The 12,367-nt window shown below is 47.5% G+C and overlaps 1 protein-coding gene and 1 non-coding gene across 2 annotated transcripts; both read right to left on the reverse strand.

The window, feature by feature from the left end:
• Nucleotides 1–3,983: 3,983 nt before the first annotated feature.
• rps20 (ribosomal protein S20) lies at nucleotides 3,984–6,894 on the reverse strand. The gene is given in 4 exon segments (NM_001292527.1): nucleotides 3,984–4,180; nucleotides 4,690–4,763; nucleotides 5,279–5,378; nucleotides 6,760–6,894. Coding segments are annotated over 4 exon segments (360 nt in total). The 5' UTR covers nucleotides 6,763–6,894; the 3' UTR covers nucleotides 3,984–3,997.
• On the reverse strand, nucleotides 4,829–4,892 carry LOC121848189. The gene has a single exon (XR_006084907.1). It is a non-coding gene; the product is annotated as a small nucleolar RNA U54 (small nucleolar RNA).
• Nucleotides 6,895–12,367: the final 5,473 nt, after the last annotated feature.

Genomic DNA, 12,367 nt, shown 5'->3' on the forward strand with positions numbered 1-12,367 from the left:
ACCTTTGTGAGCTAAACTGGCTAGTATTTTGCTCCAACCCAGTTTGACTATTACTTTGCAAATTGGTGACTGGTATTTCCTTTAAATAGGTAACCAGTGGCACCTGTTGTGCATTAATTGGTTCTGAAAGGATCCATTGAAAATATAGGGTTTCAAAATGACTTAGAACCCAAGTGTTGTAAATTAATCCAAAATAAATAGGTAATAGAGATACATGTTCACCTGCAAAAAATATTCATTGTCTCTTGCTAGTTTTGTTATTGGCAATAGCTCTCTGCTATTAACACAAATTTACCACACAACAGTGCTCTTAAACATTTTTTTTCATTACCGGTTCAAAAATAATAGTGCTTACCTACACTGCACAAAACTGATCTTTGCCCAAATCAAGCACAATGGCATTGCATACACGGTACATGTTAAGTATCTGATTGTCTCAATTGGTAGCACTCTGAGCCAGAACTCAAACCTCATTCAGGACTTTAAGCTCACACCATCTTGATTGACACTCCAGTTTCCATTAACTATTTGGATAGCAGTCAAAGCCATGGAGAAGTGCAATGTAGATTTATTTACTGGGATGAGTGATTCTATTTATGATAGAAGGTTTAAAACATTAGGGGTCACTGGAGCAAGAGGTCAACAAGAGATCTAATAGAACTATTCAAAATTAGAAAAGTGTTTCCAGAGGCAAAATAGTGAGATATTTTCACTGGCTGTTTAAAATGAAAAACTGAAATTATTATTAGCATTAAATGAGATGCCAAGATCTAATTTTTAATTGAGATAATTAAGTTCCAGACAAATTTCAAGTGACCATTGAAGATGTGTCAATTATGCCTTTTAAACGGGAATTAGATAACACATTTGAAGAACAATAAGTGTATAGAAAAATAGCAGAGAAATAGAATTAGAGAAGATTGCTTCAATAGAAAGCTAACATGGCACATGAATGATGATCTGCGTACCCTCCACCCATACTGAAACGTGCTGATACTAAGGATTCTGTGATTTATAAATGAACAACAGTTAAGCTTGAAACACCTAGAATATATAATCCTTGCATTTGATATAGCGCTTTATCACGTCTTCAAGAGGTCTCAAAGCACTTCACAGAATATACTGTAAAGTAAATTGACTGTATTTTATGGGTGAAACGTGGAAGCCAATTGTGCACAGCAGTGTCCCACAGTCATGGATTGAGTGACCAATTTATTATTTTTTTTGGAAGGAATTATTACCCCTGGAAAAGCGATCCGCCAATTGACTAACAACCGGTTCCTACTTACTGCTAGGTAAACAGAGACATGTGGAATAACAACAACAACAACAAGATTCCATTTATAAAGCGCCTTTCACGTCAGGAGGACGTCCCAAGGCGCTGCACAGTTGGGTCAGGACCCGAGCAGTGGGGGAAATGGTCAGGGTGAGAGGAGGGAAGGGAGGGAGCGAGGAGGGGGGAAATGGTCAGGGTGAGAGGAGGGAAGGGAGGGAGCGAAGAGGAGGAAGAGAGTCGAGAGGGGAGCTGAAGGCTCGGTCAAAGAGAAAGGTTTTGAGACCGGCCTTGAAGGAGGAGAGGGAGGAAGCAAGGCGAAGGCACTGGGGGATGGAGTTCCAGAGCCTCGGGGCTGAGAGGCTGAAGGCCCGACCACCGATGGTAGGGCGATTGGGGCGGGTGACGTGGAGCAGACTGGAGCCGGAGGAACGGAGGGTACGGGCAGGTAGGTAGGGGGATAGTAGGTCAGAGAGGTAGGAGGGAGCAAGGCCGTGGATGGCCTTATAGGTGAGGATGAGGATCTTGAAATCAATCCTCTGGGGGATGGGGAGCCAGTGGAGGCGAGCGAGGGTGGGAGTGATGTGGTCGCGAGGCCTGGTGCGGGACAGTACACGAGCTGCAGAGTTCTGAATGACCTGCAGCTTGTGGAGGGAGGTGCTGGGAAGGCCGGCGAGGAGAGAGTTCCCATAGTCCAGCCTTGAGGTGACAAAGGCGTGGACCAGGTTTCAGCAGCGTGAGGGGTGAGGTAGTGCCGTAGTCTGGCGATGTTCCGGAGGTGATGGAAGGCGGTGCCAGTTGTGGTGCGGATGTGAGGGAGAAAGGACAGCTCAGGGTCGAACAAAACGCCGAGGTTCCTGACTGGCTTTGAGAGGTGGAGAGTGCAGCCTTGGATGCTGATGGTGTCGGCGCCTGAGGTGCGGAGAAAATAAGGAAACTTGCCCAACGTTTCGCCCTTTCAGGAATCAAATCCAGATCTCTTGCTTGCGGGGTGAGTGCTCTAACCACTGAACTACAGGATTCCACAAAAATTCCATTGCTCGATAAGTGTCACTCTTTATATGGATAGGGGTCAAAGCCATGGAGAAGTGCAATGTAGATTTATTTACTAGGATGATTCCAGGGATGAGCGATTCTATTTATGGTAGGTTTGAAACATTCGGGGTGTTCACTGGAGCTTGGAGTCAACAAGAGGTCTAATAGATCTATTCAAAATTAGAAAAGTGGTTCCAGAGGTAAAATAATGAGAAATTTGGTAGAGGATGGAAAAGGAAATTGTGACAATACATAGGTGGGAACAGTTCCTGGCTTCAATAATTAGATGCTATGCATTCAGATTTGTTCATAAGCATGAATGCCAAAATCAAGGTTTACGTCGGGTTCTGACGAAAGTTCATCGACTTAAAACGTTAACCCACTTTCCTCTCTCCGTAGATGCTGCTTGACCTGCTGAGTGTTCCCAGCAACTTGCTTTTATTTTACTCGTGCTCCTTGGTTTACAATATATTGGACAAACTGGACTTGATAAATGTGTATCTGGTTAGCACTGATTCTTCGCAAGCTAAATAATGCAGTTGTTTTGTCACACAACTTGAGATATCAAATTCTTACAATCAGCACTTCCAGCATCTCCTTCAGAATAAAGATCATGTTGAGTTCGCAAAAGTAGTTAATTGAAACCAGAGGGACATGCAGAACATTTAATAATATTTATCTTTTATCATTAGATTCATGAATTAACTTGGAATCTGAAGTGCTAGGTGGCTATAACTGCAGCCTTGCTTTTACTAACCACTCTTTCAATAGTGAGTTCTTAAAATACTGCACTTTACTGCAACTATTTTCAAAGGGGACAGGAAGAACCTCATTAAGGAGACAGACACCTCTTAACCTTTAAAAAGCAGTTTGGGCAAGCACTTTTCTTACTCCACACCTTAGGAGTTTCCTTACTCCACACACCTGATAATAATCCCTCAAGAAAAAAAAAAAAAATTTAGTCATTCAATCTGTTTGTGCGACACTGCTGTGTACAATTGGTTGCTGCCTTTCACCTACAAAATAGCTATTCACTTCACAGTATATTCGTGAAGCTCTTTTGAGACATCTAGAACATGTGAAAAGCTCTATATCAAATGCAAGTATTATTAGTTATTCTTTATAACTTTGACTTTTGTTAAGTTATGTCAGCTAGTTGATTTATCATGTTGAAAGTCAGGAAAATTCCCATTTAATCCAGGAATGTCAAGTGTGTATTTTGGTTTAGTGTGCAAATCTGATTTAAACCATAAAATGTTTTTTTCAAAAGGGTAATAGCACAAACATTAGCAGTGTTCAAAGAACTGACAATAAAAATGGATTTATTGATAGCCAATGCTATAATAGGTAGCAATACAGTTAAGTTAAGCCAGGCTAATTTAAAGGCTGTAGTCAAAAAATAAGCATTCAATTTTGATGACTTTTCCATGAGGTTGAGCTCGAGTGGTATGGCTCAAGCAATCATGAATGCAAGAAGACAGTAGCATACTGTCCAGCACTGAGTGTTTGTTTTCAATAATCAATCTTTGGTGTACAGGAAGAGAAACCAATCCCCCAACCCATGAATCCATCTTTGATTAATAGCAAACGTAATTTGAGAATTTAAGCTCTGGTCAACCAATTTTGGTACATAAGGAAATTGACACACTAGTTGTATTATTTTCAGATTTTTATTGGATTTCTGGACATTCAAGCATCAGCGATGGTAACTTCTACTTCAACACCAGGTTCAATACTGATCGAAGTGATCTGCTTCACAATTTCAGATGGACTGTGTAAATCAATCAGACGCTTGTGGATTCTCATTTGGAAACGATCCCAAGTTTTGGAACCCTCACCACAAGGAGTCTTCCTGGTTGTGATGCGGAGAGTCTGAAAATCAAGTTTACAGCAGATTAGCATATTACAACATTTGCTTAGATAAGATATAGTTATAATCCCAAACAAATATTTCCTGACAAAAGTTTAGGGTGAGCACTGTTATACTATTAATTGAATTACTCCTTGCCAATGACAATTTAAGCTTTCCAACTGAAGCAAAGGTTTGCTGGAAATACATTTTTGAACTTTCAGATCACCAACTCTTTCCACCTTCCCCCCACCAAACCTCAAAAAGTTTCACCATTAAAGACTTCAAATGCTTACATGTGTATTTCAGAGACCAATATTTTAGGCAAGTTTTAAGGACAACTAAAGACCACCAGCCAAGGCAAACTGAATATCCAGGATTATTCTCCTTTCTTAGTAACAGAATGTACAAATTGTTTGCAAAGGTGATCACTTAGTTGCTTAACACTAACTACAGGTACCAACTCCATCTCAAGGTTTAGAATCTACAGGAGGATCAAGCTATGCAACAACCAATGAATATTAGTGCTCACCTTGGTAGGCATGCGAACAGGTCCCTTAACCTTTAAGTTCTTCTCTTTTGCACCGCGAATGAGGTCAGCACATACTGTAAGTAAAAGGGAAAGGTTAGCCAAACATAAAAATATGCACAATTTAAGCCTCCAGCATGAATACTGGCTCAGAATAGCGTATAACACAATCATTATGTTTCATTCAACAGTTATCTTCTTTGCCAGTAAATTGGGAAGACAGGAAAATCAGTCAGACCAGTCAGCTCATTTGAAAATTTTAATCTGAAGAACAGAAGGCAGGTTTTAAAACCTAAAAAATTACACTTTATACATTAGTCAAATTTATACTACCTAATACATTAGTGAAATTAGAGCCATTAGAATACTAGGGTTTAAATCTTTAAAAACGCATTTGGAAAAACTGATTGATGAAAAATGCCAAAGGCAAGTTTTTAAATTTTTAAAAAAACTTATACTTATACAAAGAATGGAGACTAAGATTCAACCAATATCAAGCACATTTTCTACAACATATTGTTACAAGGAAGACAAACTCGGGCAATGTAGTACATGACCAGAAGTAGTGTCAAATTGATTAAATTATGCTCACCTTTCTCAAGCGATTTTACATTGCGGCTTGTTAAGGTAATTCTGATGCGATGGATTGCAACCTCCTGTTCCACAGGTGCCTTACCAGTATCTTTGAATGCCTATTAAAATCAAAGCAGTACAATAAGATATCATTATTTCAAAGCAAGTACCAAAATGTATATGAACTTAAGTAGCAGTTGGCTGGGAAAATATTGTATGCTTATTTTGAACAGACAACTTTCTTTGGACGAGTTTCCTGGCAAAAAATGAACCAGGAACTGGAATGAACGTCAATAAGTGTCTGCAAAATACACAAGAGGCACAATCCCAAAAGATATTCAATGCAACATTACATTTATAGAGCGCCTTTCACGTCGGGAGGAGGTCCCAAAGCGCTGAAGAGTCAGGTGTCGGGGCTCGAGCATGGGGGAGGGGTGGCGGTAGGGGTGAGGGAAGGCGGAGAGAGGTGGGGGGGGGGGGAGACCAAAGGCACGGTCGAAGAGAAGGGTCTCGAGACCGGCCTTGAGGGATGCGAGGGAGGAGGCGAAGGGATCGCGGGATGGAGTTCCAGTGCACAGAAATAGAGCCTCACTGCACGGTCGCAAGCCATTTGGCCCAATTAGTCCAGTGTTCATCCTGCACCACCCCCTCCCCCTCCCCGCCATTCCTCTCTCGCATCCCTCTTTTCCCTCATGTACGTTATACCACGAAATACTTTGCTGGTCTCTGCTGGGACCACACGTCTTGCTTCTTGAGAAAAGGTGTTACACTTAACTTGAAACCCACAAGGGCAGTAACAAGCGCACCGTGAAGTGCAAGGAGCTATTTTGTGACCAAACGTGGCCGCCCAGGTCGAGCACAGCGACATCACAAACCAGCCATGAAGTGAAGTGACTGTGTTTTTTTTAAAAACTGGGGGCGGGAGGGGAATGTGTTGGCCCCGAGCGCCGGGAGGGAGGAACTGCCTTCACTTTGCCGGCAGACAGTCGGGGTGACGTGGTCTCGGGTTCAACGTCGGCCGACAGAAGCCTCCTCTCGAGGTACGGCCATGGCCGCCCAGGGAGCGACGCGCCCGGGCTTCAGAGGTAAACCTCGGGCGGAGGCGGGGAGGCAGACGAGGGGCGGACTGGCAGGACAACGTCCCCACATTGCTCGGGGCCGCTGTACAACAGGAGGTCGGCGGCGGCGGCTCCTCGGCCGGGAGTGGGGGGGGAGAGAGGGAGCCTCGCTCTGGCCCGCACTCGCGCTGCTCGATTCAAATCTCAACCGTCGCTTCCCTCCCCTCACTCACGCGCTCCTCCTCCCTCACCCCCTCCCCGGACCTCCCCGCCCTCGCCCCCTCCCCGGCCCTCGCCCCCTCCCGGCCTCCCCGCTCCTCGCCCCCTCCCCGGCCCTCGCCCCCTCCCCGGGCCTCACCCGCTCCTCGCCCCCTCCCCGGACCTCACCCGCTCCTCGCCCCCTCCCCGGCCCTCGCCCCCTCCCCGCCTCCCCGGCCCTCACCATTGGTAACTTCCTGACCGACTTAATCGTCGACTTTTCTGCCACAAAAAAAGCAGGTGAGCAAGCGAGCGAACAGCGGTGAGTCAGGAGGAGAGTAGAGTACCGTCCGCCTCACTCAGACATCCGGCAAAAGAGGAAGAGGCGAGGCGGCAGCGTCGCTTAAATGGCGACCCGGTCCGTCCTGCCCCGGAAGGGAACTTGGCCCACACCCCCTCTCTCTTTACCCGGGACATCAGCCGCACAGTGAGGGTATCCTCCGCCTCCTGGCGGCGGCGGCGGCAGCAGCGGGAGCTCAGGCAGTTAACGTTACCGCGGCGTTACTCGGTCAAGCGCGGAGGGAGGAAATGGGAAAGAAGATAACAGTTGATGGGGAGGGGGGGGGGAAAAAAAAGAGGAGAAGATGAAAGAGCAGTGGTCGAGCCCTCTCCAGTAGCCGGGGCCCTGCCTGGCGAGCTCTCCCGCGGCTCGGCCAGGGAGGGCCCACCCTACCTGTCGGAGCTTCGGCTTTTGCAGGGGAGGCCCTGCCCTGCGAGTCCAGGGGGGCGTTGCAGATCTGAGATACTTGGTCCGGTTTGGATACTTCTCAGCCTGCGATGGCTTTCCACATGTATCAGACACAACTAACCCCGAAACACTACAGCCGCTCGTTTTGTTTGGACGTGTACAATGTATGTGTGTGTGTGTATATATATATATACACACACACACAAGTTGCCCAGTTTAGTCATCGTAAAATGAAATTGAGAGATTGGAGTCTGATGTGAAAGCTCAGGGAACTCGCATACAGCATTTGGATGTTGTGCAAACATGTGCACAAGTGCCATCGTTATGCAATTAATGACCACGATAACTATTAATGAGGAATTTTTTTGCAGGTTTCTTGATTGGAATGTTTACTTTGCTTCCATTTTCACAGTGGAAAAGGAGGACAAAATACCAGCAGTATGAGGGAACCTAAACGTAAGCCCAAGAGAAGTACTAAATGGATTTAATATTAATTAAAAAATGGTACTGGAGAAAATAATAGGACTAGAGATAGACATATTTCCAGCATTTGATTGCTTCCACCTCAAGGTATTGAAAGAAGTAGGGGAGGAAATTGTAGATGTGTTAGTCAGAATTTTACAAAGCTCTCTATATGGACTTCTTTTCATCTAAAATACTTAACATCCGCCAGGCAGCCTCATCCACCTGCCTCTTGTCACCCACCTCCACACCCTCACTGTCCCTCTCACCCTCCACATCATCTGCTCCTACCACCACCCCCATTCTACATTCCTTCCTCCCCATGTCTCCCTCCTCCCTCTCACCCACCATCACCTCCATGAAGCCCACCACCTGCTGCCTCGACCCCTCCACACCAACCTGCTGGTCACCCAGCTCCCCCTCCTCTGCCCACTACTGCCAACATCATCAACCAGTCCCTCTCTTTGGATCAGTCCCTGCCTCCCTCAAAACTGCTGTCATCACCCCCCTCCTGTAAAAACCTTCCCTACATCCCTCAAACCCCAACCACTACCGCCCTATTTTTAACCTGCCCTTCTTCGCAAAAGTCCTAGAACGCGTTGTTGCCAACAACAACAAGATTTCATTTAAAGAGCGCCTTTCACGTCGGGAGGACGTCCCAAGGCGCTGGACAATTGAGTCGGGACCCGAGCAGGGAGGAAATGGTCAGGGTGAGGGGATGGAAGGGAGGGAGCGAGCGAGGAGGCGGTAGAGAGTCGAGAGGGGAGCTGAAGGCACGGTCGAAGAGAAAGGTCTTGAGACCGGCCTTGAAGGAGGAAAGGGAGGAGGCAAGACGAAGGCACTGGGGGATGGAATTCCAGAGCCTAGGGGCTGAGAGGCTGAAGGCCCGGCCACCGATGGTAAGGCGGTTGGGGCGGGGAATGTGGAGCAGACCGGAGCCAGAGGAACGGAGGGTATGGACAGGTAAGTAGGGGGATAGTAGGTCGGAGAGGTAGGAGGGAGCAAGGCCAATCAACTTTGTGCACACCTCTCCTACTTCGAATCCCTCCAGTCCGGTTTCCGCTCTGCCCACAGTACAGAGACTGCGCTTGTGAAAGTCATAAACGACATCCTCTCTATCTGTGACCGGGGCTCCCTCTGCCTCCTTGTCTTCCTGGACCTCTCCGCTGCGTTCAACACAGTCGATCACGCCATCCTCCTCCACCGCCTTTTCTCCATCCACCTCAGTGGGACCGCACTCGCCTGGCTCGAGTCCTCCTCACAAACCGCCAGTAGTACATCTGTATAAACGGCTTCTCCCGCTCTCACCCGGTTACCTGCGGGGTATCCCAAGGATCCATCCTTGGCCCCCTTCTCACTCTGATCTACATGCTCCCTCTACTTTTCCACCTCTCTTTGCAACCCCCAGTCCCCTGATATTCTGTCAGATTTCAGGGGCTGGATGAGTGCAAATTTCCTTCAGCTGAACGTTGACAAGACCGACGCCATTCTCTGGCTCTCGTCAACGTCTAAAATCTCATGGCTCTCACCTCCTCCACCTACCCGACCTCCCCCTAAAACTCTCCGAACCCGTACGCAACCTAAGTGTCAGGTTCGACACCCAATTATCCTTCCTCCCCCACATTTGGTCCCTCACCAGCACCGCCTTCTTCCACCTCCAACGCATTGCCCGTCTCCGCCAATACCTCTCCCCAAAAGCCGCTGAAACCCTGGTCCATGCCTTTGTCACCTCTCGGCTGGACTATTCTAACGCCCTCCTTGCCAGTCTTCCATCCACTACCATCCATAAAATCCAAATCATTCAAAACTCTGTCGCCCGCATTCTCACCCGCACGAAACTCCGCTCCCCGATTACCCCAGTCCTTGCCAGACTGCACTGGCTGCCTGTCCCAGAGAGAATCGACTTCAAGATCCTCACCCTTGTATTCAAGTCCCTCCACTCCTCTGCACCCCCTACCTCTCTCAAAACAGTACCCGTTGCCTTCGTTCCTCCGGGTCTGGCCGCCTCCTCGTCCCCCGAGTCCTCCGCTCCACCCTCGGTGGCCGTGCCCCAAGACTCTGGAACTCCCTTCCTCACTCCCTTCGCCTCGCTCCCTCTCTTCCTATTTTCAGGTCTCTGCTGAAGACCTTTCTTTTCGCCTTTGGTCACCTCCCTCCCCCTCCCTCGGCCCCGGGATCCGTTACTGTGAAGCGCTCTGAGACGCTTATCAAAAAGACAAATGGGCTGTTGGCCTTTATCTGAAGGGGGCTGGAATATATAGGAGCGGAAATGATGCTTCAACTTTATAGCGCCTTGGTCAGACCCTATCTGGAGTACTGCGTTCAGTTTGGGCACCACACCTCAGGAAAGAGTTATTGGTTCTCGAGGGGGTGCAGCGCAGATTCACCAGAAGGTTACCAGGGCTTAAAGATTAAATTATAAGGACAGGTTGCGTAAACTTGGTTTCTATTCTCTTGAATTTAGAAGGTTGAGGGGTGATCTGATTGAGGTTTTTAAAATAAAGCGATTCTATAGGGTATATGCAAAAAAACTATTTCCTCTGGTGGGAGAATCCAAAACAAGGGGACATAATTTTAAAATTAGAGCTGGGTCATTTAGGAACGAAATTAGGAGGTAGTTTTTCCACCCAAAGGGTAGTGGAGATCTGGAACTCTCTCCCCCAAAAGGTTATGGATGCTGGATCCATTTCATATTTTCAAGACTGAGGTGGATAGGTATTTATTAGGTTAAGGATATGTGGAAAGATGGGTGATTGGAGTTGAGGTACAAATCAGCTGTGATCTTATAGAATCAGGCTAGCTGGGCTGAATAGCCTACTCCTGTTTCTATAAGTCATTAATCCCATCTGTATGTTAGAATTCACTTTTCCACAAAAAGTGATGGGTTAAATTGTTAAAACATCAAACTCATTACCAAACTAGATAAGAGGACATAAGGTGATACCAGGTTAAGACATTGCTTTCTATATTAAACTACAAAACTTGCATACAACTAACAATATATAGAACATTATAGAACAAGACAATATCAGGTTGTTTTGTAAAAAAAACTGACTGCAAGCACTAACACAATAGTGCTCAGCAGCTCCACACTCCCAACAGTCAACTATTAAGTGAATGTATTCCTTCACACATCCACAAAACCCATTCATTCTCCTGACCCTTCCCCTTTCGAAGTTAATTGCTCACACTTGGTACGGTTTTATGAGGAATGGCAGTATTCCTTCAAGGAAGTTGTCAAGTAGCCATTCTTCATATGCGAACTTGAATGGAGCAATAGCAGATAATTACAGCAGAGACCAATCATGACTTCATCGGGATGCTGTGGGAGATCACTGAACGGCAAATCAACAACAACAAATTACACTTGTATAGCAAACTTCATGTCAGAAAGACAACCCAGTGCACTAGACAATCGAGTTTTGGACCCGAGCTGGGAGTTGGGGTCAGAAGGGGAGGAGGGCAGGGGTTGGGAGGGTGTCTGAAGGCACAATCGAAGAGCAAGGTCTTCAGACAGGACTTGGAGCAAGAGAGGTGTTGAGGTGGAGAGATTACAGGATAGAGTTCCAGAGTGTGGGGGCAGAGATGCTGAATCCCCGACCGCCAATAGTGGGGTGGGAAGTGCAGGTGACCTGAAGCAGGTAGGTGTCCGCCGAGCGGAGGGAGCAGACAGGCTGATGAGGGAGGAAAGGTAGTGGGGAGTAAGACCATGGAGGAACAAGGGTTTTGTATTCAATTCTCTGAGGAATGGGGAGCCAGTGAAGCCGGGCAAGAACAGGGGTGATAGGTTCTTGGAGGCTGGTGCGAGAGAGGACACAAGCTGCAGAGTTCTGAATAATCTGCAGCTTGTGGAGGGAAGAGTTAGGAAGTCCAGCAAGCAGGCAGTTGGCATAGTCAAGCTGGGACGTAATGAAAGCATAGATCATTCTCAGCGGCCTGTGGTGAGAGGCAGTGGTGGAGGCGGACAATGTTATGGAGGTGTGGAAAGGCAGAACGGGTCACAACAACAACAAAATTACATTTATAGAGCGCCTTTCACGTCGGGAGGATGTCCCAAAGTGCTGAACAGTCACGTGTCGGGGCTCGAGCATGGGGGAGGAGTGGTATAGGGGTGAGAGAAGGCAGAGAGGTGGGAGGGCGACCAAAGGCACGATTGAAGAGAAGGATCTTAAGACTGGCCTTGAAGGAGGCAAGGGAGGAAGCGAGTCGAAGGGACCGTGGGATGGAGTTCCAGAGTGTGGGAGCAGAGAGGCTGAAAGTCCGGCCACTGATGGTAGGGCAGGTCGGGCGGGAGACATGGAGCAGACCGGAGCCTGATGAACGGAGGGAGCGGGCAGGTTGGTAGGGAGTCAGCAGGTCAGAGAAGTAGGAGGGGTAAGGCCACGGATGGCCTTGAAAGTGAGGACGAGTTCTTGAACTCGATCCTCTGGGGGATGGGGAGCCAGTGGAATCGGGCGAGGGTGGGAGTAATGGGGTCATGGAGCCTGGTGAGCGAGAGTACACGAGCTGCAGAGTTTTGGATGATCTGCAGCTTGTGAAGGGAAGAGTTGGGAAGGCCGATGAGGAGGGAATTTCCGTAATCGAGCCTTGATATGACGAATGCGTGAGTGAGGGTTTTGACAGCCTGAGGGGTGAGGCAGTG

This window comes from Callorhinchus milii, unplaced genomic scaffold (assembly GCF_018977255.1).
Source record: "Callorhinchus milii isolate IMCB2004 unplaced genomic scaffold, IMCB_Cmil_1.0 Scaffold2, whole genome shotgun sequence".
NCBI lineage: Eukaryota > Metazoa > Chordata > Chondrichthyes > Chimaeriformes > Callorhinchidae > Callorhinchus > Callorhinchus milii.